The sequence below is a fragment of the Prionailurus viverrinus genome, chromosome B3, assembly GCF_022837055.1.
Source record: "Prionailurus viverrinus isolate Anna chromosome B3, UM_Priviv_1.0, whole genome shotgun sequence".
NCBI lineage: Eukaryota > Metazoa > Chordata > Mammalia > Carnivora > Felidae > Prionailurus > Prionailurus viverrinus.
In genome coordinates, this window is record NC_062566.1 from 13,435,118 (window position 1) to 13,461,532 (window position 26,415).

Here is a 26,415-nt window from a genome sequence, read left to right on the forward strand (position 1 = left end):
AGTGCCTACTACAATGCTGCTAAGTCCTTTCAGTTCAGACATTCCTGGCCTCCAGAGTGCTTTAAGCAGGCCAGAAAGAGCTGGAGGACTCAAAGATGCTGCTCGTCATAAGCTCCCTCCAAGTCAATGACACATGTAAGTGTTCCACACATGGTCTATGCCAAGCTGAGTGCTGGAAGTTGCTGGAGACACTGAACCTCAGATATGTACTTTTAAGACCTGAACAGAAGCTGTGATGATTTCCTAAAACTGATTATTTTAATTACAAATAGTGATTATGTTTTGCGACTATATTTTACTATAGCTGTGCTCTAGAATTTTTAAACTTACTCTTATTTCTCTCCATTTTCTTCCTCTGCTTTCCTTTCTTCTTATCATACCCTGAAATTCTCAGACAAGGGCTTTGACAAGCAGGAGGTGGGGAGAGAGGCACTCTCTTAGGTGATGTAAACATTTTTTTTTTTTCATTTCTACTTTGGCTGGAGCCATGACCAAGCTCTCTGGTTCTCTGGAGTGACCCACAGCATTTGAATGGGAAGGCAGGCAGTCTGAGCTAGTCTTCTGTGCCCTGGGATGGTCATGAGGTGGAGTAATGGAAGTCTGTTCTACATGGCCCCTTTTTTTCCAGGGTGAAGGGCAGGTGGGAATGACAGAGCTACTGATCACTGTCCCCTCCACCTCAGAGCCTAGGCTTTGAAGTAAAAGTATCAAACTCTTCTATTTTCGTGGAGCAAAGAAGTCAAATGCGGCTGCCTTTGCAGCTTCTGGCAGGTTAAAAAACATGCATTTGCACATGACTTGCTGATTTACACCAAATTTTAATGTGTTTCCAAAACTTCCCTATAGTCCTTGCTGCTGGCTCTTCTGGAAAGTGATACTGTGGGGCTCTGAGCAGAACTCTGGATTTATTTTCCAGCGTCTGGTGTTTATGTGCCGCTTTTGTGTTGGGTTCTCCCCAGTACGTTGCCCTGTCCTTGAGAGAGGAAGCCTGCGAGCCTCCAGCTTCCTCTGTAACTTCCCAGTTCCTTTGCCCGTCCTCTGCGCATCTGCTTAGCCACCCCAGTCACTTTGTTTCAAAGTGCTGCGGTACTGAGTTTCTCTTTCAAATGAAAATAACCATTTGGCTCTGTGTTTATTGCATAGGCACCTCTGGGTGCAGAAATAGGCAGTGCGGCTGTAGAAACTCTCCAAAGGTTAGCAGACTTCAAGATGCAGGGACCAACAATGGCTCGACAAAACCAATAACCCCACAAAACAGAAGGGCAGTCCCAAGCATATCTCCTTTGCACCTCTTTCAGAAAAGACAGTATGCAGAGTGGTTGGGAGTTCAAGTCCTCGGTGCCCTCCTCTTAAGCTGTGACCTCAAAGGGTCACTTTAGCGCTCAGCTTCCCTTTCCTCTTCTGTAAAATGGGAATAGAAACTGAATCTACTTCTTGGGGATGTTGTGAGGAATATATGAGCTATCAGATGCAAAACGTTCCGCGCAGTTTGGCGCTCAAGCAGTAGGCTACCGATGCCTATTAGTAATTGGCTATTACTGGGAGGTTGTGTCTCTCCCGGGACCGGGGGCGCTTGGCTCGCCAGCCTGAAAGGGGTCGCCCACTCCAGGCCCCTTCAAGTACTACTCCCTCCGGGCCTGGGCCCAGATCCCAGCCGCCACGGCGCGCCAGGGACCGAAGTCCCATTGTGCTTGCTCAGTGAGGGTGACAGGGCCGGCCGCCCAGACGCGAGCACAGGTGCGGCCCTGACCACAATGAGGGCGTGGGCGCGTGCGTGGCGAGCAGAGGTCTGCAGGGGGCCAGTGTGGCCGACCGCGGGGCGGGGTCGCGGGGGGGGGGGGGGAAACGGGTGCTGGCGCGGCCCCAGGAGCTCGGCAGGAGGCGTCTGGGCCGTCCCGGAGGACCCTGCCTGGCACCGGACTCCGGGCGTCTGCCGAACTCGCGCCCCGGAGCCCGGGCCCCGCCCCCGGAGCCCCGCCCCCTGGTGCCCCCGGTTGGCTGGAGCCGGCGGCCACGCGCGGCGATTTGCCACGCGCCGCGTCATTGAAGCCGCTCCTGGTCTCGGCCCCCGCGGGCTGGTCAAGGAGGCAGCGGCGGGGGGAGGCTGGGGCTGTAGGGCGCGACGCCGCCGGGCCGCCCCGCCCTGGGAGGCGCCTAGGCCCTCATCAAGTGACCAGTATCCCTTCCAGGAGAACACGGTTCTTCACAGGGAAGCGAGCTCCAGCCTGTAGCCCCGGCGCCAAACCGCCGTCATCTCCTTCCTGTGCCGGGTGATCCGTCTCCTCACCCACCCGGAAAAACATAGTCCGCCCCCCGCGTCCTTGTGGAGTAGCGCTTGCTTCCACTGACTCTCTTTGCCCGTACCCTCCTCTTTCCCATTTCAAGTACTCTAGGACCCACCGAGAGGATAAGTCAGCGCTGAAGAGAAACCTCAAGGGAAAAGAGAGAGACAGGGAGCCGAGGGGAAGGGAGGGAAAGGCGAGGCTGGCGGAGGGACACCGAGGACCGCGGCCGTAGTGCGCACGCGCGGCGGCAGGAACGAGTTCCGGTCTGGCCGGGGCCTGTCTCCTAAAAATAGCCCCGGTGTGGGGATCCGTGCGCGGATGTCCCGGCGAGTCCCGGGCTGAAGGAGGCGGCTCCGGGCGGCGCGGAGCGCTGGTGGCTGGCCCGGGCTGCAGCGTGTGCGCGCCCGTCAGCTACGCCGGAGACACGGTGAGGGCCGCGGCGGCGGAGCTCCGTCCACCGGGCCGACGGTGCCGGAGGGGGCGGTGTCTCGGCGAGGGGGCCGGGTAGGGGCCGGGGGGCGCTGGGGCGGGGGGCGGCGCGGCCGAGGAGGGGCGCCCGCGGGGCTCCGGGGACAGCAGGGCAGGGCGGCGTCCGGCTGGCAGGGGGCCGGGGTCGCGGGCGCGCGGCGGCGGGGCGGGTGGGGTGCGGGGAGGCGGCGCGGGGTGGTCGCGCGGGGTCTGCGTGGAGGGGCGAGGCGCCCGCGGTGGTGGGGGCGGGGTGCCCCGAGGGCGGGCCCGGGGTCTGACCGCTGTCGCGCGGGCCAGCGGAGGGAGGCTCGGCCGCGCGGGTTCGGCGCGAGGAGCCTCCCCGTGCGCGCACGGGGCTTGGGGCTGGGGGGCGGTGGTGGACGGCGCCTTCTTGAAAGTTGAGAGACTTCTCTGGGGGCCCGGAGTCTCTCCAGGGGGTTCCGCCCGAAGGCCCGTTTCCTCCCTCTTGCCCTCCGCGGCCCGGGTCTCCCCAGAGGGATTGACCCCTCGTGCCGAGGGCGCTGTGCGCTTTGGTCGGACTTGAAGAAGTTCCCCCACTTCTGCTTTGGGAGAAGGTTGGTCGAAGCGGGCGGAACATTGAGGTCCGAACTCTGGGCGCGTGTGTGCAGATGTCAGTGGCGGGGTCGGTATTTGGGGCGGCCCGGGCCGGGGGCACCTGCGGGGTGCGGACGCCCGCGGGTTCTGGGAGACGTAGCGGGGAAGGGGAGGCTACAGAGGGAACAGCGAGCTACCCCTGACATCCCGGTAGATCCCGGCTCCCAGGAAAGGTTTTATGTGGTAGAAACTTTGCCTTTTAGTTCGATATCCTCTGTCTTCGAACCGCGGGGATCAAGTCGGTAGGTGAGGTAGTGCAAACAAGTTTGGAAGAGGTGAGCATCGCTGAATTAGAAAAACAGATCTCCCCTCCCTCCCCGTGGAAGTGTGACTATAAAAACATTCTTCAGACCTGAAGTGTGGCTCCAGAGGTACGAAGCGAGGCCCCCCCCCCCCCCCCCCCCCCCGCCGTCATGGTCCAGCAGGGAAACCGCGTGTAGACTGAAGAATTGCGGCAGCGCTGACCTGCATTTTAGTTGACAGTAAGATTGGTATTGCAATTAATGCGCTATTTGAAAGGCTGGCTGTGATGTGTTGACAATGGTGTAAGTATTTTTGAACAAATGCCTAAGATTTTTCAGGGTTTTTTTTTTTTTTTTTTTTTTTAGCACAGCTTGTTTCCCCTGTGTCTCGTATCATCTTTTACTATATGAAGAGAAGGTTCTCCAAAGCTGTAATTAGGTGTACATTACACAAGAGTACTTTCCCTTTAAGAATCCAGCTGTGTTGTTTTGGCAATTGCCAAGTGCTCCAGTTGTCAGTTTTAAAATCTGTTACCTTGGCAGTACTTGAACAGTCTGTGGAAAAGGTAAACAAAATAGCTTGAAAAAAAATCTTTTTTTGAAAACGCAAAAATGGCATCTATTTTAGTATGAATTTAGAAAGTGAGGATTAAATAGCTGTGTTGTGCTGTTATGGCTTTTGTATGTACATTTTTGTTTTTGGGGTTTTTTTGGGGTATATTTTTGGAGGGTTCAGTCTTCACCAAATGGCAACTTTTGTTGTAGGAAAAAAATCCACAAGGTGTTTAAATTAAAAGGGATGCCAATTTTAGTTAGGCTTTATAACAAACATAAGGAACACTTGTGTCCTATAAATTATTAAGATTAGTGTGTGTAATGATACACTAATTGATTCTGGAATCACTTTTAATTCTCAGTGAGCACTGTAAAAAGTTGCGATAATGGTATTATAATTAAACTCTGAAGAGCTAAAGCTAGTGATTTAAATACTTTGTACAGACCTAGTTTTTAACAATAGTGTTGGAAGTGTTTCCAATAGAAACGTGTTTGTTAAAGCAGTCAGCAATTATGAGTAAAAATATTTTTCTAAACGTAATTATTTGCATATCTGTTTCATTTGATTCACATTTTGTTATATATAAAACCATGGTTTTGTTCGTATTGGAACAGAGGGGATAAAATTATGTTTAACCCCATACATTACTTCCTAGCAAAAGTTTAAATTCTTGAGGGAGGCAGTGAGAGGTGGGGGGTGCCCAGTGGAAGGAAAACAGCTCATTGGGGCTCTGAAACAATAATTGTAATGTCACTGTGCTGAATTATGGTTTGAGAATAATCTCCTTCCAAATGCTTAAGAGTTTCTGTGTTTCCTTAATGGGTATGTGTGACAAAGATTGTTTTTTGTAAATGCAACCGGAAATAGTCTTTTAAAGGTATGGAGTTGTTTTCTGGTGGTGGTGTTTTATTTTTCAAAGCAATTGCATTACAGTTTTGTATAGGATGCAGTACAGGTTAATATTAATTTTATTAATGTGCAAGTAGTAGCAATATTTGGCTACCAAGAGAAATATCAGTATATTCTGAGGGTGGTTAAGTAATAATAGAAGTGTTTTCTATTAGAAAATAATTCTGAAGTTTGAAATACTTCAGAAGTCTTTTAATAGATTTATGTTCTGATTTAGGAGGAGGAAACTAAGCAATTTGTTTTTGAGCAGTAGCATGCCTTTCAGTCAGGTTTTGGAAGGCCACCTTTTTTTTTTTTTTTCCCTTCACTCTCTTCACTGCTTGTAAGTCTGGCAAGAGGAGTTTAGTCTAACGTACAATGTTGATGGTCTTGAATTTTCTCTGGGCATTTTCAGTTTCATGTATTTTGTCTTGTAATTAGACCGTACTTTTTTTTTTGTTTGTTTGAAGAGGTGCTCATGGCGCATATGAATGCTACAAAGTCTAGCTGAAGTTTTCTTTTAGCAGTGATGGAGCACTGAAAATACTGCTTTGTGGGTTGAAAATGATCATTGCTCTTTTCTAGATGAGAGAGAAAATCTGTGTACATTCTTAGTAAATTGGGAAGTGAGTGCCTAGTTAGGTAACCTCCTGCAAAATCAATCTAGTTAGATAACCTCCTGCAAAAGAACACTTTAACACGTCCTGCTGTGTTTGCAAGTCCTCATAAAGGAAGGCCGCTAGACTTTGTCATCACATCTTGGTTCAGATCCCAACTCCGCCACTTACTCATAAGGTGTCACTTATGAGATGTCTTCTGTAAAGTGGGAGGGAGTTATACTACCTGCCCCGGGGAATTGTTAGCATTAAATGAAATAATGGGAGTGAGAGTTCTTAGCACACTACCTGAGGCTTAATGTACAAAAGTGCATATCGCCTGATGTCCTTCATCCCTTCCTCTGTACATCCCTTCCTCTCCATACATTTTCCCTTATTTCCTATGAAGACTGTAAAAGTGCTGTATCCGATGCCTCCGTCCGTGACCAAGAGGACTTCATATAATGTATAAATGCAGGAGATTGCTCATTTACTTTTGGAACATGAAAATCCCAGCGTTTTTTAAAATATGTTTTTTTTAATGTTTGTTTTTCAGAGAGAGACAGACAGAGTATAAGCAGGGGAGGGGCAGAGAGAGAGAGGGAGACACAGAATCTGGAGTAGGCACCAGGCTTTGAGCTGTCAGCACGGAGCCCAACATGAGGCTTGAACCGTGAGGTCATGACCTGCGCTGAAGTTGGACACTTAACCGACTGAGCCCCCCAGGAACCCCCCAAATCCCAGAATTTTAAATTTATTGTCAGATTATATATAAAATGTTTAGTTGGCCAGTCTACATTAGGTTTTGGTTTGCAATCATTGATTGTAACCTCCATAGTCTCTCTAAATATAAAAAAAAATTAGAATTCAATGTAAGTATATTCCCTACTCTTCACTGAAACATGTTTTTTGTGAATTATCCGTGCGAGTTGTCTTCAAGATACAGTATTTAAAATTTGAAATTAGAAAAATATTTTTATTTCCTACCTGGAATAGGTATATTTTTAAAAATAGCCTTTCTTTAGTGGGTATCTGTAAGTTTTTATTATTTCATTTTACCTGCTCTGTGGAACTAAATGATTTAATCTGTGTATACTTTATCAGTGTAATCTTTAATAAATGGACCTGTGTCCAGTGTGTTATAATTAAGAGTATAAACTCATTTATTATCTCTTGTATAGCATATGTGTTGCCATATATTTAATAAATACTGTATTTTTGTTTGGATGTTTATTTACTGATTTTAGTAATATTTGTATTGAGTTTAATTGATATTTACTAAACTAAATATTTAATATTGAATTGTCTTAATCACTTGAAATCATAAACTGATGAGTTAAAAAAAATTAGCAGGTTTGTGAGGTGGAATATCAACTGTTTGAACATTAGTATATGACAGCAGGTAATTTACTTTATTGGTTTCCTAAGTGATGATGCTGAAAGCCAGAGGAGTTGTTAACATGGGTGAAAAACACACTAGTTGATCAGATTTTTAATAAATATCAATGAAGGCACATCTTGTTTTGAATCAATGCTAATTTTATTTTCTTCCTTATACAAAAATGTAAACTTTATGAACTTAAAAAATAATTCAACCATCAGTAAAGTTACATGTTTTGGGAAATATTTTGGTATTGGAGCGCAAATTTATACTGTATGAGCTGGCCCTTTTTACCAGGTTATTTTTGTTACAAGCACCATGCATATGCAGGTTGACTTGGATTAGTTTGAGGTATGATTTGTGACTCTTGTAACAAAGGGATACTTTTCATGTAACCTGGTAAAATAACTTGTAACTCTTGGTTTAGTAAAACTCTGGTGCTCTTGCTTACAAGTCTCACCTCTTATTCCCTAGCCATTCGCATTTTACATAGAGACGGGGACTATATTTCTAAAATTTACATCTAAATGTCATTCTTTTAAGGAAAACTTTGAAGGCATATAAAATCAGTAGAGAGGCAGTAATTTAAGGGATAAGATTGAAGACTGCCTAAGTTAGAATACCCACCTCTAGCACCTTGTGTTCTTTGGCAGTTTCTCAACCTTCTTGAGGCTCAGTGTATAAAATAGTGATTATAATATTACCTACTTCATAGGGTTGTTGAGAGGATTAAATGAGATGTTTATTATAAAGCCTTTAGCACGATGCTGGGTACCTACATTTTTTTTCCTCCTACTGTTACTGTCACTGTTGCTGTTACTTCTGTTGTTGGCATTAATTCATCATGGTTCACTTTTTAATGATTCTAGTCTCTCCAAACTCATCGTCAGCCACTACCCTTCAGTTTCTGTGACCCAGTTAAGGCCAGCTGTTTGCTCTTCCCTGAAAATGCCATATATTTTCATGCCGATGACTCCCACTTTTATTTTTTTACCCCAGAATTTTCCCGAGCCTGATCTCCACTTGGAAATCTAGTTGGAATCTCAAACATAATATTAACCATATGACTGAAATATAGTTATTTGTTCCTCTCCCCCAACCTTCTTCCTCCTTCTTACCCCAGACTCTGATGTCTTTACTGGCCCTTACCCATCTCAGTGAATGGCAGTACTCACGTCAAGAACTTAAAAGATATGCCAGGATTCTTTTCTTTTCTCTCAAATCCAGTCCATCCATACATTCTCTTGTACCTTAAGAATTTATCTTGCGCCAGTCTGCCATTCTAGTCTTCACTGCCCCCTCTTTATTTCAAGGCATTATTATCTCTTGTGTGAATTGCTGCAGTAGCTTCCTAACTGGGCTTGTTTCTTCTCTTGCTCCTCAGACGTTGGTTCTTCACATAGCAGCTGTAGGGATCATTTTAATATCCTAAATCATGTCATTACTCTGCTTAAAATCTTCCGATGACTTCCCATTCCTCTTCAAATAAAGTCTGTATTTCTTTCCATGGCCTGAATGGCCCTGAATAATCTTTCTCCTTCTCATTGTTCTTCCCCTGTTTTATTGTGTGCCAGCCACACAGTCCTCTTATTGTTCTTTAAACCTTATATGTCCTTTCCTGTCTTAGGGTCTTTTGCACTTTTTGCACTACTTGCTTGAAATGCTCTTCAGAAGGCTGCATGGCCAAACCCTTTGGAATATGGCCCAAGTCTCACTTTGTCACCCAGCACACCCTTTTTAATGTTGCACTCTGATAGTTACTCTTTTGTGCATCTCACTTACTTCAAGACACTATAATTTGTACACGTTTTGTTATTCCTTATTTGTCCATTATCTGAATGTAAACTCCTTAAAGGCAGAGGCCTTGTCTGTCTTCTTGATAACAGTCTCCACAGGCGTTAGCACACTGTCAGACACTCGGAAGACAGAAAAATTTGAATTAATGCTTCTGTATCTTTGTTCATGTTTTTGCTGGAGATTGGAATGCTCTTACCTTTAAGTTGTGGCTCAGGTGTCAGGTATGATACCAATTTTAGTCTCTAGACAAAATTTGTCTCCCTTGCTCTTGATACAGACACAATTTGAAGAGTAATTCCATTTTTAGATTTAAAGGATTATAATTGACGTCATTTTCTTCCGCTGTGCTGAGTTCTTGTGTCAGGGACTATTTTGTTCTTTGTGTATGCTCAGGACCTACCAGTCTATCATGGTACATAGTGAATGTTCAGTAAATGGTGAATGGAAGTTGTCTTAATCAACTAAAATGACTGACCACAAACCAGTGTACCCACATCAGACTTTCAAAATTATAAAGGTACTTTTCACTACAAAGTACTGCCTTACATATTTTCTATACATATTAACATGTTGTCGTCATCATTTTGGGTCAGGACAGGAATCCCAGAGCTGTTGAGCACAAGTGGCATTTCCTGAGATTCCGTGTGCCTTCTTTCTGGACAGCAAGTAGCCATCTTGTCTGAGGGCTCTATTTCCAGTTTCAAATGTGTAACCTAGTAAAAACGGTGTTAGAAATTACAATTAGTTACTGGTTGTTCCTTACTAACATTCTCTCTCTCCATCTTATCCAGCAGATTCCATGTTATTTCAGAAAGGCTAGGGAGATGTGCAAGTTAACATGGTATATGTGAAATACAATACTATTTCTGCTGTATTGCTAAAGAAGATTTATCAAAGAGCTTTTATGGCCAATATCAGGAACTTAACTACCATTTGTAATAGTGAAAATCATTCCACATTATACACAGCTGATTTATAAATGGGCTTTTTAAAACATTTGGGGACTGCTTTAGTAAAATGTTTATCTTAATACTGAAAATTTTTTTCATAACAGTATTAAACTTAATTTGACATGGATTATGAAAGGAAAAGGAGAGAAGAATCTGGGAGTTGAGATTTTGTTTTTCACAAATGACTTTCGTCAAAGTAAAGATTCAGCATTGGCAGGTTTTTTAACAAAACATTTTGTCTTAAAGTTTACAGAAAAGTTTCAGGAATAGTACAGTGAGCTGTCATATACTGGTCACCTAGAGACACTAATTGTTACTGTTTAGCACAATGGCTTTATCATTTTTTATATTTGCAGAGTGGCCCTGAAGTCTGGAAATAGATATTACTGTTTTATTTATAGCTTTAAGCTCCTTGATTACATCTTCTGGAGTATGCTCTAGATGTAAGTTTATTCAGTTAAAATCAGAGGCAAATCATTTGAGGCAAAACCTTACAGATGTGTCTAGGGGATAGATGGAATCTTGCATTAATGCATTGTGTACCTTTCTAACAAGGAAAACATATTAATATTATACAATGTCATTGAACATTAACATGTAATAGCAAGAGTCCATTCTGTTGATCTTTTTTTCCTTCTTCCTCCTTTTCTCCCTGTTTCCCTTTTTCTTCCTATTCCTCTTATAATTTTATTATTGAATCATTTGAGAATATGTTGCATACATCGTGGTCCTTTATCCTTAAATTCTTCAGTTGATATCTCCTAAGAACTAAGACATGTTCTTATATAACATGTAAGAATAGTATGATGGATTCAAGAAACTTAATATTGATACTGTAATTTAGTCTATAGTTTATGTTGAAATTTCTTCAGTTGTGCCAATAATACATTTTAATAGCATTTTTTCTAAATAGTCTTTCAACCTTTTTCTCTTCTTCCTGAAATTAATAGTTTTGAAGAGTACAGGCCTTTTGTTTAGTAGGATGTCATCAGTTTGGGTTTGTCATATTGCTTCTTTGTTAGATTCAAGTTACGCATTTTTGGCAGCAATACAAAATAAGTGATGATATACCCTCAGTGCATCACATCAGGAGGCAATATGATGTCAAACTGATGGTGATGTTTACTTGGATCACTTAGTTAAGGTTTGTCTGCCAGATTTCTCTATATAAAAGTTATCATTGTCCTCATTGTTGTTATTGAATAATCTGTGGGGAGGCACTTTCAGACCGTGTAAATGCTCTGTCCTCCCCAAAACGTTCACATCATTCATTGCTGATTCCTTTCTGAGTCCGTTATTACTTATTGGTTCCAAAATGGTGTTTGTCTAGCTATTCGTCTGCATTTATTAGTTGGCAATCTGTTGTAAAGAAGAGCTTTTCCTTCTCATTTGCTTACTTAATATCAATATAAATTCATAGTTTTTTTTTTATTAAGTAGATTATACTCTGTTACTATCAGTATTTTGGTATTCCAGATTAACTCAGGTTTGGTCAGTGGGAAATCCTGCAGCCTCCTCATTTTGACACGTTTCTATCATGTTTGGAGTAGTGTCTTACTTTTGGGACATTAAGATATTCCAGGCTCTTCATCTGCTTTTTCTGCTCATGTCCTAGAATCAGCCACTTCTTCAAGGAGTTCTGTTTTCTCTTCTTGTAAGACTGTTTAGAAACCAGGAACTGAGCAGTTGCTGGTATGCTCCTTGATACTGGAGTTTCACTGTTTCAGAGCCCTGTCAGCTGACCAACCTAAGAAATTTTGAGTTTATGCTGATTTCTCAGACAGTAGATTATCATTTCTCTTTACATTCCTGAAACTCCTTAGAAGAAAAGTCTATTCCTTTGAAAGTGTTAATAATTTAAGTGATTGTTTGCTTTTACTTTATTTTTTTTAATGTTTGTTTATTTTTGAGAGAGACAGTGTGAGTGGGGGAGGGGCAGAAAGAGAGGGGACACAGAATCCTAAGCAGGTTCCAGATTCTGAACTGTCAGCACAGAACCCGATGTGGGCTTGAACCCACGAACTACTAGATCATGACCTGAGCCAAAGAAGTCGGATGCTCAAGTGACTGAACGACCCACGTGCCCCTGCCTAGTTTTTCTGTTCAACTTTATAATGGTTGGTTCTTGTTTTCCAAAACATATTGTATGCTTCTTGGGAGTTAGGAATGCTGTTTTATATCTTTTTGTATATTCCGTGATTGTGTTCCACAGTGCCTTGAACATGGTTGATAACCCATGTGTTGCTTATGATACATAATTACAGTAACGACTATTATCTTTATTACTCTTATACTGTGATTAAATATTGTTATGTTTGTTATAACATTCTAGGTAATTTTGTGGAAACTTTGAAGTGAATTTGTTCTGTTTCTGATAACATTGTTATCCTAGAAGAAATGAAAAACTTGAAAGTTTTTCAACTTTAAAAGCTTAAAAACCGGGGCACCTGGGTAGCTCAGTTGGTTAAGTGGCCGACTTTGGTCAGGTCATGATCTCATGGTTTGGGAGTTCGAGCCTCGTGTTGGGCTCTGTGCTGACAGCTTGGAGCCTGGAGCCTGCTTTCGGATTCTGTGTCTCCCTCTTTCTCTGTTCCTCCCCTGCTCACACTCTGTCTGTCTCTCTCAAATATAAATAAAGACTAAAAAAAGTTTTGTTTAGGGGCGCCTGGGTGGCTCAGTCGGTTAAGCGGCCGACTTCGGCTCGGGTCATGATCTCGCGGTCCATGAGTTCGAGCCCCGCGTCAGGCTCTGTGCTGACAGCTCAGAGCCTGGAGCCTGTTTCAGATTCTGTGTCTCCCTCTCTCTGACCCTCCCCCATTCATGCTCTGTCTCTCTCTGTCTCAAAAATAAATAAAACGTTAAAAAAAAATTAAAGAGAAAGTTTTGTTTAAAAATAAAGGCTTAAAAACTTAATTCCCGAGATTAAAGTATGTAATTAAAAGAACATCAAAATACCTCGTCTTGGTATTGCTGTTTAATAGTGTTTTGTTCATTAGCAAGTAATAACCTTTCTGGGCATCTCTTTAATTATAAAATGAGATGATATCTAGATCCTTTTAAACTCTGAGTTACCTACTTTATGCTTAATTAGCATTGAATTGTTTATGAAAGTAAAATTAAGTGCCACAGAATATAGTGGAAAGAATACTGTGTGCCTGGACCATGAGTCATGGGGTTCTAATTTTTTGTAAGCATACTGTTACTTTAGCAATTTATTTCAGTTTGGTCTTTATTACCTTATTCGTTCAGTCCATTGGTCTAGGTGAATGAGGAATACAGTGAACAGGCTTGGCTTTCACAGATGGCAGTATGGACATATGGTTTTATAATTCATTTTGCTATTCACTTGATGTGTACCATGCAGAGTGCTATAGGAGCATATAGAAGGGGTGATCAACCCAGTTTCAGGGAGGCCAGGAAAATTTATACCAGAGGAAGTGACACTTCCATTTAGTTTGAAGCCTCAAGAGCATTTAGCCTTATAAAGAGGGTGGGTAGTTTTACCAGAGCTGTGTTAAGGATGAGAGATACACTTAAGAGAGTTTGGATTGCTTGGAGAAACTCAGTACAGTATGGATGGATCAGGCAGTATAAGAGAGGGCAGACACTGTAGGAGTAGTGAAAGATGAAGCTGAAGACATAAGTAGGGGCCAGATTATGAAGAGCCCTTAAGCTGTGTTAAGGAATTTGAACTTTAAGGGAAAATTAGAATATCTTAAGCCTGGGAGGAAATTAAAAAGATAATGCTGCACTGGGTGTTATATGTAAGTGATGAATTACTAAATTCCTCTCCTGAAACCAATACTACACTATATGTTAACTAACTTGAATTTAAATAGAATCTTGGAAGAAAAAAAAAGAATACTGATTGCACTGTGGAGAATTCTTCAGAGAGTTAAAAGTGGTAGGCAGGAAGAATAATTAGGAGGGTGTTACAGCAAATTAGTTAAGAGGTAAGGTGGCTTGGACTGTGGTATAGGATGCGGATGGAAGAAATAAGTGGATTTGAGAGATATATAGGGGGGTAGAATAATGGAAGGATTCAGTGATGGAGGGCATGTGGAAGGTGAAAGAGAAAGAGGAGTTGAGAGTGATGACTAGGTTTATGGCTTGGGCAATTGAGGGAATGAATGGGTAGTTTACTGATACAGGAAGCACAGGAAGAAGAGCAGGCTTGAGGGGACTATGATGAGTTTACTTGTGAGAGAGTGCCTGGAGGATGAAGAGGTGTAGTCAGAGGTGGAAGACTTCCTGGTAATGACAAGACCTCGGGATTTGGCCATGGAATGGGTGTTTGAAGAGGAGTGGAAGTGAAGGTGGGACATGATCTGGAAAGTGTGTGTGTGTGTGTGTGTGTGTGTGTGTGTGTGTGTGTGTGTGTGTGTGTATGTGTATGTGTATGTGTATGTATAGCCAAGGACAGGTCTGTGTCCTAAGGCAGAGTACCCTATTTTAGATGATCTTAAGGTTTTCATTGTTTGGTTTGGAAAACAGAAATGAAAAATTTCAGATAGGGTCTTAGTAAGATTGTCCTATTAAACACAAGAACAACAACAACAAAAAAAACAAAACAAAAAACAACCAAAAAAACCCACAACAGTGAAACATTTTTTCCTAAACAGAGTGGGAAACTATTGCCCCAGCTAGCTAAAAGTGTGAATGCTTCTCAGTAGTGGCTAAAAATTATGAAACCTATCAGGTATATGAAAATCAGAGTGAATAATGTAGTGTGAATGTAATGTAAGAATTTTTATGAATCCCATTGCCCTTTTTCTTCTGCAGAGGTAATCATTACCTTAAATAGGATTTACCTTTTTCATTCATTTTTTAAAAATTTTATCTTTTTAATTTACATCTAAATTAGCATATAGTGCAAAAATGATTTTGAGAGTAGATTCCTTAATGCCGCTTACCCGTTTAGCCCATCCCCCTCTCCCCCAACCCCTCCAGCAACCCTGTTCTCCATATTCAAGAGTCTCATGTTTTGTCCCCCTCCCTGCTTTTATATTATTTTTGCTTCCTTTCCCTTAATGTTCCTCTGTTCTGTGTCTTAAAGTCCTCATATGAGTGAAGTCGTATGATATTTGTCTTTCTCTGACTAATTTCACTTAGCATAATACTCTCTAGTTCCATCCACGTAGTTGCAAATGACAAGATTTCATTCTTTTTGATTGCCGAGTAATACTCCATTGTATGTATATACCACATCTTCTTTATCCATTTATCCATTGATGGACATTTGGGCTCTTTCCATACTTTGGCTATTGTGGATAGTGCTGCTATAAACATTGGGATGCATGTGTCCCTTCGAAACAGCATACCTGTATCCCTTGGATAAATACCTAGTAGCGCAATTGCTGGGTCATAGGGTAGTTCTATTTTTAGTTTTTTGAGGAACCTCCATACTGTTTTCCAGAGTGGCTGCACCAGCTTGCATTGCCACCGACAATGCAAAAGAGATCCTCTTTCTCCGTATCTTCATCAACATCTGTTGTTGCCTGAGTTGTTAATGTTAGCTATTCTGACAGGTGTGAGGTGGTATCTCATTGTGGTTTTGATTTGTATTTCCCTAATGATGAGTGATGTTGAGCATGTGTTTTTATGTGTCGATTGGCCATCTGGATGTCTTCTTTGGAGAAGTGTCTATTCATGTCTTTTCCCATTTCTTCCCTGGATTATTTGCTTTTTGGGTGTTGAGTTTGATAAGTTCTTTATAGATTTTGGATACTAACCCTTTATCTGATATGTTGTTGGCAAATATCTTCTCCCATGCTGTTGGTTGCCTTTTAGTTTTGCTGATTGTTTCCTTCACTGTGCAGGATGAGGTCCTGCATTTTGGTGAGGTCCCAATAGTTCATCTTTGCTTTGGTTTCCCTAGCCTCCAGAGATGTGTCGAGTAAGAAGTTGCTGTGGCCAAGATCAAAGAGGTTTTGCCTGCTTTCTCCTCGAGGATTTTGATGGCTTCTTGTCTTACATTTAGATCTTTCATCCATTTTGAGTTTATTTTTATGTATGGTGTAAGAAGGTGGTCCAGGTTCATTCTTCTGCATGTCGCTGTCCAGTTTTCCCAGCACCACTTGCTGAAGTGAGTGTCTTTATTCCATTGGATATTCTTTCTTGCTTTGTCAAAGATTAGTTGGCCGTACGTTTGTGGGTCCATTTCTGGGTTCTCTATTCTGTTCCATCGATCTGAGTGTCTGTTTTTGTTCCATTCATTCCTTTCATTACATTCATTCATTTTTAAGACCATATATCCATTTATATTGCTAAAAATATATAGTGTTTTTCATGTTTTAAAACTTTATAAAATGATATTGAATTTGCATATCCTTCTGCAGTTTATGTCTCAACAAATAATCCATTGCAATCACGTTCTTTCAGTATAATGAATTGGATATTAACATTGGAACAAAATGATATGTCATTGATGAATTATACTTTGAATTGCCATGAGAATTATCATAATTTACTTAGTAAGATTTTGTAAAAACTAATCATTTTGTGGGTATTTCTTTTTTTATATTTTACTAAAAGGATACATTGTGGAATAATGTTGCAGATAGAGAAGAGTTGAAAAAATAGTATGACTGTTGCCCTAATGTTGGGCCACTATGGTATAATAATCAAAACCATAAAATTAATATACTATTTGCTAAACTAAATATCTTATGTGAACTTCATCAGTTTTTTTCCTAATGGCCTTTTTTTTGGTCCTAGGATCCAACCCGGGATCCCACATTGCATTTATTTTTTATATAGTCTCTTCAAATCTGTGATAATTCATTCCTTTCTCATTCTTCTACCCAGATGCTTCCTGAGGAGTACTGGTCATTATCTTGTAGAATGTCATCCAATTTGGGTTTCTCTGCTTTCTTAAAATTAATTTGAATTTTGCATTTTTGGCAATAAAACCCTGAAGTAATGGTAGCATATCAAAGAGGTACATTTTATATCAGGAGTACATGATGTCAATATCTGATGTTAATCTTGATTACATAAAGTGGTTTCTGCTGGTTTCTCCATTGTAAAGTCACAGTTTTCCTCTTTGAAAATGATAAATATCATGGGGGAGATACTTTGAGAGTATATTAATTTTCTGTTTCTTCTTAAACTTTCACATGTTTTTAGCACTCATGGGTGCAACTTAACCTGCAACAATTAGAGGATTTTCCCCCACTATCTAATAGTAGATTGTGCCTGTGAAACCTTCTAAAAAGGTGAAATGGTGTAAAGAAGCCATTACCATTAATTTATATGGAAAAATTTTTGAGACTTTTGTTTAAAAAAGTAACCTCTTTTAGGCTTTTCTGATACCTTAGAACACATCATGTTAATGGATGTGCAGAATGAATAGAGATAAAGCACAGATGTGCACAAACAAAATTCAAAACTATGGCAGCTTGAGATTAGAGATGCTGAGTGTAGTTACCAGAAAAAGGAGCTTGGTGGTGCTGCTCAGGGTGTGTGCTGCCTCTGTAATGACTCATTGCAAAATAAATGCTGAATACTGTTTTTTGCCTTTTTTCTTTGTTTTTTCTTTCTCTATTCATTCTTTGTCTTTTGCCTTTTTTCTTAAAAGAAAAAAACTCCATATTTCTCTCAGGTAGAAAATAGGTGCTGTTGTGGGTCTTTCTAAAGTGAAGTGGCTTAATGTAAATTTTCAAAAAGCTGGGGTGGGGGGATACCTGTATTATTGTAATAGTTACCTAATGGCAATTTTGTTTTGTTTTGTTTTGTTTTTGTTGTTGTTGGTTTTGTTTGGTTTCTTTCTCATTTATCAAATAGAATTCTTCTTAATGAAGAGATGTCACTTCTCTATTCGGTTACTTATTTTATATCATTATAGACTGAAAGGTATTTTATATTGTAGATTATAATTTGATGCTATCATTTTATTTCTCAGATTGTCCAACTTAGGCCATTGAGAGCTCCTCCTGTTTGACTCTTGTGTCTTTTTGACATACTTTCATCTTTTTTTTAAAAGAACTCCCCTACTTTCTGGTGCTGCAAGAAACTCCAGGCTCATTTATGTTTTACCTATCCCAACCCTGGAATTACTCTCTTTTCCAAAGAGCCCTGACTCCTTTTATTGGAGGATGACATTTAGAATCCAAGATCTGGATGCTGGGTGTGCTCATTGCTTTTGGGGTGTCATTGTCTGTGCCTGCCTTCTCAGCAGAGCTAAGAAAATAGATGTGTGTATATTAACCCACACATACACATCACATTCAGTTCTACTATAACACAGTATATGTGTTCCTAAAAAATCACCATGCTATGCAAAGTCATGCAGTAAAAACCATGGATGGAGTTCATGGGATCAGTGGAGTTAGCGGAATAATACTCAAAAACTGTCAGTGACACACAGTAAGGAGGGACCTAATATATTTAGAACAACAGCTTAGTTTTAGACATGTTGAATAGTTAAGCAATATTTGGTAATATGGCATTTCACTATGAAAAGGACATGAAGTTTTCTTATATGAGTGTTAGTATGGCTTGTGAGTGATTGTGAAGCAGTTGGTGGATAGACAGTTATTTGAAATCAGATGAGAAAATAACAGCAAATGTGGATGGATGTGGCTTATAAATCTTGTGGTAGACTGTGGTAGCTCATATTCATTTGAGTTGTTCTTTCTTGGATGCCTTGCAATTTATTCTGCATTTCTAATTTTAGTTTCTCCATTTCTTTTTTGAATTCATTCACCTTTTAAAATTCTCTTTCTGTTTTATCCACTTTTTTTTTTTTTTTTTAGTTTTTGAATTGCTGATTCAAAGTAGTTTTCATATCCTTAAATGTTTGTCTGGATGTCTTTGATTTGGAGTATTGACTTACCTTTTTTTCTTGCTTTGAGTTTGTTTTTGGCAGTGGGTTTTCCTCAGTTGGTAAGTGTCAAATTCAGTTTCCTGATTTTTCTGGATTTCACTTTTCTTTTGTTCATTTTTATGGTATTGGGGTGTTTTACAGTATTCCTAGTTTAATGGTGCCCTCTTCTGTCAGTATAGAACAGTCCTATTCAGTTGATTTTTGTTTTAATGGTTGGAGAAGAGTTGTGAGACTTCCAGTTTTATAATTCTCTTTGATCATGCAAGACCTTAAATTTTATCCTTTTTCTGTTTCCTATTACTGTCCAATTGCCAAAGAACTCTCTTCCTTTCCTTTTGCCTGTTTTCTCCCCCAGAAGCTATGTGTTTCAAAGTTGTGTCCCTTTATGTGGCAGCCAGTGCCTTAAATGGCACCTGTTCCTTTAAATCACCAGAACTTTGCACTTTCTTACCTGTAGTCTGTGTTCTGATCTGCCCAGACACTTTTCCAGTATATCCAGGTTTAGGAAAGGTTTCATACTTTCAGTTTTCATGCAAATGACCCTGAGGCTCCTTTGCTTGCCTCCTTGCCACCAAGCCTCTGTGTTCAAGTAGGGGTGGAGTGACAGCCTAAGAGATTAAGTGCTAGGATTTGGGGGATTTTTCTGTTTTCATTCACAGTTGTTCTGCAGTATCAGCAGTCTTTGTCTTCAGGCTGTGCTGAAAACATGGTTTTGTATAGAACTTCTTTTTCCTTTCTTGCTTGTTTTCATATGGTTTAGGGGGAATATTTTTAGAGTTACTTAGGTATACCATCACGGTTGTCCTCACTGAAGTCTCTACTTTTGGGGGAGGAAGAGCAGAAATCTTGAATTATGCTGCCAGTGCTACAAAGCCTTTAGTTAGAAAGAGACCTAGGCATTCAGCTTCCACTGGTGAGCTAAAGACTCTAGAAAATACCTTGTAAGAGAAATAAACTAATCAAATTTAAATACTCTTACTTCATTCTATTAGCATGCAAATGCAGTTTCTGGTATTACAGGAGTCTTAAGTGCTTTTCTCTGTAAAGCAAAGTTATTAACTCAAAAAGATTTTTTTATAGAATGTATATTGGAAATGCCTTGGTTTTATTATAACATGAATGAGTTGTAGGCCTATATTTAGCCAAGGGCTTCTTGGTACTTCTTTATTGTAATAGCAAGCCAGTATGTGAACTTTTGGGAGAAGGTAACTTTTAAACTTGGGAATTGATCTGATAGGTGTTAACTTCTTTAAACTACATGTATCTCTTCGTTCTTTTTCTACTCTCTTGGTTTTCTCTATTTTATGATCTTGACAATTGTCTTTTGATTACAGTAAATGGTAGGTGTGGGGTTATTCCTTGCTTACGTACTCATTATTATGTTTAATAAGATAGCACTAAGTCTATTTACTCTAGCTAAGTTTACTGGGTTTTTTGTCTTTTATGCTATTTATGTGTCTTGTTAACATGAGAAATTAAAGTTGGAATTACGTTGGTTCTAGAATTCAGTTTAAAACATTTATTACCTTAAAACATTCCTTTTCCTAGAATTAACAAATTTTTTTGTCAGTATTTTATGTTGTTGGAGTAGACATGGACTTGTTTGAACTAGTCACTGTACATTTTTAAAAAATAAAAGTACCAACCAGGATTGAAAGGTGTATTGACTTTAAGCATCAGATATCTTACATATATATTAAAATCTTTTGTTATTAATGATACATCTTTGGAATTCTCGACCTGGCTTTCTAATGGTGTTTAAAAGCCAATCAGTACCTATGCCTAGTTGTCTTTGGATCCTCATTTATAAGCTTTCATTTGTTTTTCCATAGTTTCTACAAATCTTAAATAATGACTTGTCATGCACTTTGTACATTTTCTTTTTATTGCCTTCCCCTTTTTCTTTTGACTGGTAAATATGGTAGCCCCAAAGCAATGTCCATGGCTCTGATCCTTCACTCCCTCTTTTGGACTATCCCTTATCTGTTATCAGTGCTTTAACTGTTGTTTTTGTATTATTGGTTCTGAAATAAAAACACCTATGAGATATAGCTATTTGCTTCTAGGAGATAATGGCTTCGGTAGGGTAAAATTCCCACTAATTGCTGTGCCGTGCTAATTACCAAGTGATGTGTAAATCTTAGACTCAGTGAATGAATTAGGGAGTTCAGGGAAGAAAAGTTCAGAAGTGACGGGGGGGGGGGGGCTGCTTCATGGAAGAATTGATATTTGAGTTGAATGTCAAGTTTAATTGTCAGAGATACGGAAGATACTCCACATAGAGCAAACAATTGGAGCAAAGGAACTAAGACAGGAAACTTAGAGGTATGTATCAGACTTAGTTTGGCTTTTCAGAACAAAAGTAAGGCTTTTCAGAAGTGAAGTGTGGTGGGGGTGCCTGGATGGTTCAGTCTGTTGGGCATCTGACTTTGGCTCAGGTCATGATCTCATGGTTTGTGACTTCGAGCCCCACATTGGGCTCTGTGCTAACAGCTTGGAGCCTGGAGCCTGCTTTGGATTCTGTGTCTCCCCATCTCTCGGCCCCTCCCATGCTCATGCTCTGTGTGTCTGTCAAAAATAAATAAACATTAAAAAAAAAAAAAAAGGAAGTAAAGTAGGAAAGAGGGCTTGAGGCCAGATTGGAGACCATCTTGAATATTGAGCAGTTTGGACTTTGCTTTTTATAGTTAAGGAAGAGCTGTTGAGAGTTTTTAAGCATGGAAGTAACCAGTGCCTTCTGTAATATGCCCATACAGGATAATAATGCTAATGTGTGTGTCTTTTTTCTTTTTTACTAAAGCTTAGTTCCTTAAACAATTCTCCCCAGCAACACTTTTTTAAAAAGCACAATGCTAGGCTCATTCTTTAATTTGATTGTTTGAAGGGAATTGGTGGGGATACATACCTTTCAGGTAGAAGGCATAGGTAAAGATGTCTTTTCTTGTTTTCCTGTGTATCTTCTGCATCCCACTTCTTAGTCTCCTTTCCAAGGCTCTGCTCTCCATAAAAAAACAGGTTCTTTCCAATTAAAAAATTTTTTCTTTTGAAATCCAATAGTACTTTGTATCTGTCTTACTGTAGTTACCGTGTTTGATCTTATACTAAGGGCAGTAAACCCATACATGCTGCATTGAAGATTTTTATGGTGGTGTGTTAGTTCCTGCATTCTTTTCTTGTAGGTTCTTGGTAAATGTAAATGAATCTTTAAAAATTTTTTTGTTACATTTATTTATTTTTGAGAGACAGAGAGAGACCGAGCACAAGTGGGGGAGGGGCAGAGAGAGAAGGAGACACAGAATCCGAAGCAGGCTCCAGGCTCCTAGCTGACAGCACAGAGCCTGACGTGGGGCTCGAACCCACAAGCCGCGAGATAATGACCTGAGCCGAAGTCAGACGCTCAACCAACTGAGCCACCCAGGCGCCCCGTAAATGAATCTTTAAATTCCTGTCTTTCAAATGACCCTTTGTAAAGTGTAAAACCTAGGATCGGGATTGAACTAGGCTTTTAAAACAATGCCTTTAAGACATCTCTACTCCTTCTGGTCCAGATCAGTAGTTCTTAACGTTTTTTTTCTGCTGTGAGATGAAATTTTGACACGTGTAACCATGGATCTACTTAGCAGAGAAGTAAAGTATTATAGTAGTTTATAATTGCCACAATTATTCTAGGTTATGTTGTAGATAATGTGCAGTTCTTAGGGCAGTAGTTATAACTTTTCCCAGTTCTCTTTCACTTAAGAAGGGGTATCAGAATCAGGCACTTTAGAGGTATCAAATAACTTTCAAGAGAAATCACAAGTTATGGTGTCCATCTTTCATGGTAACTTTAAGACCTTTTTTCTTTCCCTTTTTGTTGTTTGCAATGGAAACTTTATATATTTGAAATACAATTCACATACAGTGTTATATTAGCTCTAGTATGCAATAGGTGTTCAGCAGTTCTATACATTACTCAGTGTTCAGCACGATAGGTGTAGTTACCATCTTGTCACCAAGATGGTTATTACCATCTTATTGATATATCTTATTACCTATGCTGTGTTTTTCATCTCTGTGACTTACTTATTTTGTAACTAGAAGCTTGTATCTCATAATCCCTTTTATAGGTTTGGCCCTTTTCTTCTGGATTTCTTCATTTCCATTTGTTCAGGTGTTTTTGTTGTTTGTTTTAAATAGGGAGAATCCTATTTTAATATGGGTTAGATTGGTAGTCTGGATTTTACACCTGGATTCCATTTCATTTCTATAAGCTTTAGAATTTGTGTCGCTAAAAAGACCTTTCTAAGGCCTCTTCCCAGTTCAAAACTTCAGGAAGTTGCAGAATATCATGAACACAGTGTCCAAGCTTTTCTAGATTCTGGCCAACATCTATATTAATAATGGACATCTGTTTGACTTTACTGGTTTACCAGACTGTTTAACCAAACTGGTATTTATGTGGCTATTATTTTAACTACTTAGTGTCACATTTTACAATATGCTGATCTTTAAACTTTTTTTGTTACTGTTGTTTTGGTGTGTGGACAAAATGTGCTTCTTGTTATTGAAATGTGGGTAGTTGAGGACTGTTGGTTCTCAACTGGGAGAAGGAATACTGAGAGTATTAGCCGTTAAGGTAAGGTTAAGGGGTAGAACAAATGGATCTTCAGGATTTGAGAGGTCACATCCTTCACTTGAAGAATGACAGTATTATCAGATATGTAATAAATATTAAATATTGTGAAAACTGTCAGTAATCTTGCTCATTATAGATTGAGGGGGTTGGTAAGTTATTTGGGAGAATAAAATAGGTCGTAGTAAATTACTTAAAGTGCCTAATTTATACCTGTGGCATAACAACAGGTATGTCTATCACTGTGGGGGGGGGGGGGTGTTACTGTAGTGAAGTGAGATTATAGAAAAGAAAATCTGAAGACACTCTAAATATGTAAAGGGGAGCCTGGGTGGTTCAGTTAAGCGTCCGACTCTTGATTTGGGCTCAGGTCATGATCTCATGGTTTATGAGTTCAAGCCCCGTGTCGAGCTCTGTGATGAACATGGATTCTTTCTTTCTCCCTCTCTCTCTGCCCCTCCACTTCTCCCTTCCCCCATCCCTCTCTCTCTCTCAAAATAAATAAACTTAAAAAAAAATGAACACATATATTCACACAGAAACTTGTGTACTAGTGTTCATAATATTATAATAGGTAAAAAGTGGAAACAACTCAAATGTCCATTAATTGATGAATGAATAAATGTTGTATTTCCATACAATAGAATATTATTTGGCAGTAAAAAGGAATTAAGTATGGATACATGGTACAAAGTGGATGGATCTTGAAAATACTGTTGAGCAAACTAAGCCACAAAAGACCATATGTTGTATGGTTTAATTTATGTGAAATGTACAAAATAGGCAAATCTATGCAGACAAAAGTAAATGTTGCAGGTATAGGTGGAGATAAGGAATGGGGAGTGACTGCTAATGAGTACTGTATTTCTTCTGGCATGTTGAAAATGTTCTGGAACTAGATAGTGGTAGTGGTTGCACATACCTTGGAATATAAAAAAACATTCAAGTGTGTTCCTTAAGTGGGTGAATTAATATGGTATGTTAATTATTTCTTAATAAAGTTATTTTCTTTTGTATTTTTGTAAAACAGAAGCTGTGTGAAGAGGTATTTTGGTCCTCATGGGTAGTTTGGAGGATAATAGATGAAGGTGGAAGGTCAAGGAGGAAAATGGGCATTTCTTGGCATTAGTATACTATTGCATGATGACACAATACTATCTTCTTTGTCCACTAAGAATGCAATAGGTTGTGTTTTAGTGGACTGTATATGAACCCAGCTTTTTAACCTTACTTAGCATTGAGGTGGGAATTGTGCATTATCCTAGTTGAGAGGATAGTCTGGCCTTTCTCTTATCTTTGCCTTTTTTGTCATATTAAATTCAAGTGCTTGCCTGTTTTCAAGGTAGTGCGTAATTGTGTTCTGCCCATCTGTCCACCCTACACTCTGCTTTGCTCTTTTTGTTGATACCTACTCATGTTTGTGTCATCTTTCCTTAGTTCCTCTAATTGGAATAGTCCCTGGTTTCCTGCTTAGAATCACTTTCTTAAATGCTTCCTTCTGTGAAGTTTTATTGACTTAAAGATTTTTCTTGTGACTTAGTATCTATTTGTTCATAAATCTGTTTTTTTAGGGCCTAAGTAATTTTTTCCCCAGTTCTAGTATAAGATATTAAATGATACCAGTGTCTGGCTCCTCCCCCCCCATAATGTTTTTGCAATTCATCCATGTTTGTGTGTAGTTTGAGTAGTTTGAGTAGTTTGTTTTTAGAGTTGCCTAGCATTTCATTATATGTCTACACCAGTTTCTCCATTCATCTTGCTTGGACACTCCAAGTTTGGAGCTATAATGAATAAAGCTACTCTTGCATTTGAGTACAAGCCTTTGTGTAGACATATGTTTCCATTTTTCTTGGATAAATACCAAAGAATGAAATTTCTGGGTCACATGATAAGTGTATGTTTTACCTTATAAGAAACTGTGAAACTGTTTTCCAAAGTAATACGATTTTACAGTTCACCAGCAATGAGAGTTGCAGTTTCTCCATATCTTCAACACTTTGCATTGTCAGCTTTTTCTTTTTTTTAAAAATTTTTTAATGTTTATTTCTGAGACAGAGACAGAGCATGAGTGGGGGAGGGGCAGAGAGAGAGGGAGACACAGAATCATAAGCAGGCTCCAGGCTCCAAGCTGTCAGCACAGAGCCCGACATGGGGCTCAAACTCACAGACTGTAAGATCATGACCTGAGCCAAAGTCGGTCGCTCAACCAACTGACCCACCCTGGCACCCCTGCATTGTCAGTTTTTTTAAGTTTAGCCATTTTAGTGGGTATATACTGGCATTTTATTATAGTTTTGTTTTGCATTTCTTTGATGAGTAAAGATATTAAACATTTGTCATTTGCTTACTGGGTATTCATTTGTTTTCTTTGGTGAATGTTCAAGTCTTTTGCCCATTTTTTTAAAGTTTATTTTGAGAGAGAGAGACAGAGAGTGGAGGAGGAGCAGAGAGAGGGAGAGACAGAATCCCTGGCAGGCTCTGCGCTGTTAGCACAAAGCCTGTCATGGGGCTCAAACTCACAAACCAGGAGATCATCATGAGCTGAGTCAAGATCAAGAGTCAGATGCTTAACCAACTGACCCACCCAGGTGCCCCTTACCCATTTTTAATTGGGTTGTTTGTCTTCTGATGACGGAACCGTAAGAGATTTTTATACATTCTAGATAGAAGTTTTTTTCTTATTTTCATTATTTTACTTTGACTAGTTTCTTTGAGTATGTGGCTTGATTTTTATCTCCTTAATGTTGTCTTTCAAAGAGAACAAGGTTTTAATTTTGATAAAGTACTGCTTGTCGACCTTCTAAAATTGTCAATTTTGCCTTTTTGTGGTATGTCTGATAAATCTTTGCTTTACATGGGGCAGTCATATTTTTTTGTCTTGTGTTTACTTCTGGAGGTTTTATAGTTTCATTTTTACACATAGGTCTGTGATCCATTTTGAATTAATTTTAGTGAGTGGTAATAATTTTAGTGAGGTAATATCAAGATTCATTAATTTGTTCTGGTACCATTTGTTGATAAGGCTTTTTCATTTTAATTACCTTAGTGCCTTTGTTGACTATCAAATGACCATATGTGTGTGGATTTACTTCTGCACTCTATTCCTTTGATTTAGGTGTGTGTGTGTGTGTGTGTGTGTGTGTGTGTGTGTGTGTGTGTTAACATCGTGCTGTATCTTCCAACTTTTGTTTTCAAAAT

The 26,415-nt window shown here is 39.8% G+C and overlaps 2 protein-coding genes across 6 annotated transcripts in view; one reads left to right on the plus strand and one right to left on the minus strand.

The window, feature by feature from the left end:
• Positions 1–2,565: 2,565 nt before the first annotated feature.
• MEF2A (myocyte enhancer factor 2A) overlaps positions 2,566–26,415 on the plus strand; it is a 161,391-nt gene continuing 137,541 nt past the window's right edge. For 4 of the 5 annotated variants that reach the window (XM_047861768.1, XM_047861763.1, XM_047861766.1 and 1 more), the window contains exon 1: positions 2,567–2,712. The gene's annotated coding sequence lies outside the window, so the exon portion shown is untranslated. Of the gene's footprint in view, positions 2,713–26,415 lie in introns of all 5 variants that reach the window. The other variant, XM_047861761.1, reaches the window with a different exon arrangement.
• LOC125167591 (basic proline-rich protein-like) lies at positions 2,569–9,502 on the minus strand. The gene is made up of 2 exons (XM_047861910.1): positions 9,388–9,502; positions 2,569–3,482 (listed from the first exon to the last, which is right to left on the minus strand). The coding sequence occupies exons 1-2, from the start codon at positions 9,500–9,502 to the stop codon at positions 2,569–2,571; spliced, it is 1,029 nt and encodes a 342-aa protein (XP_047717866.1).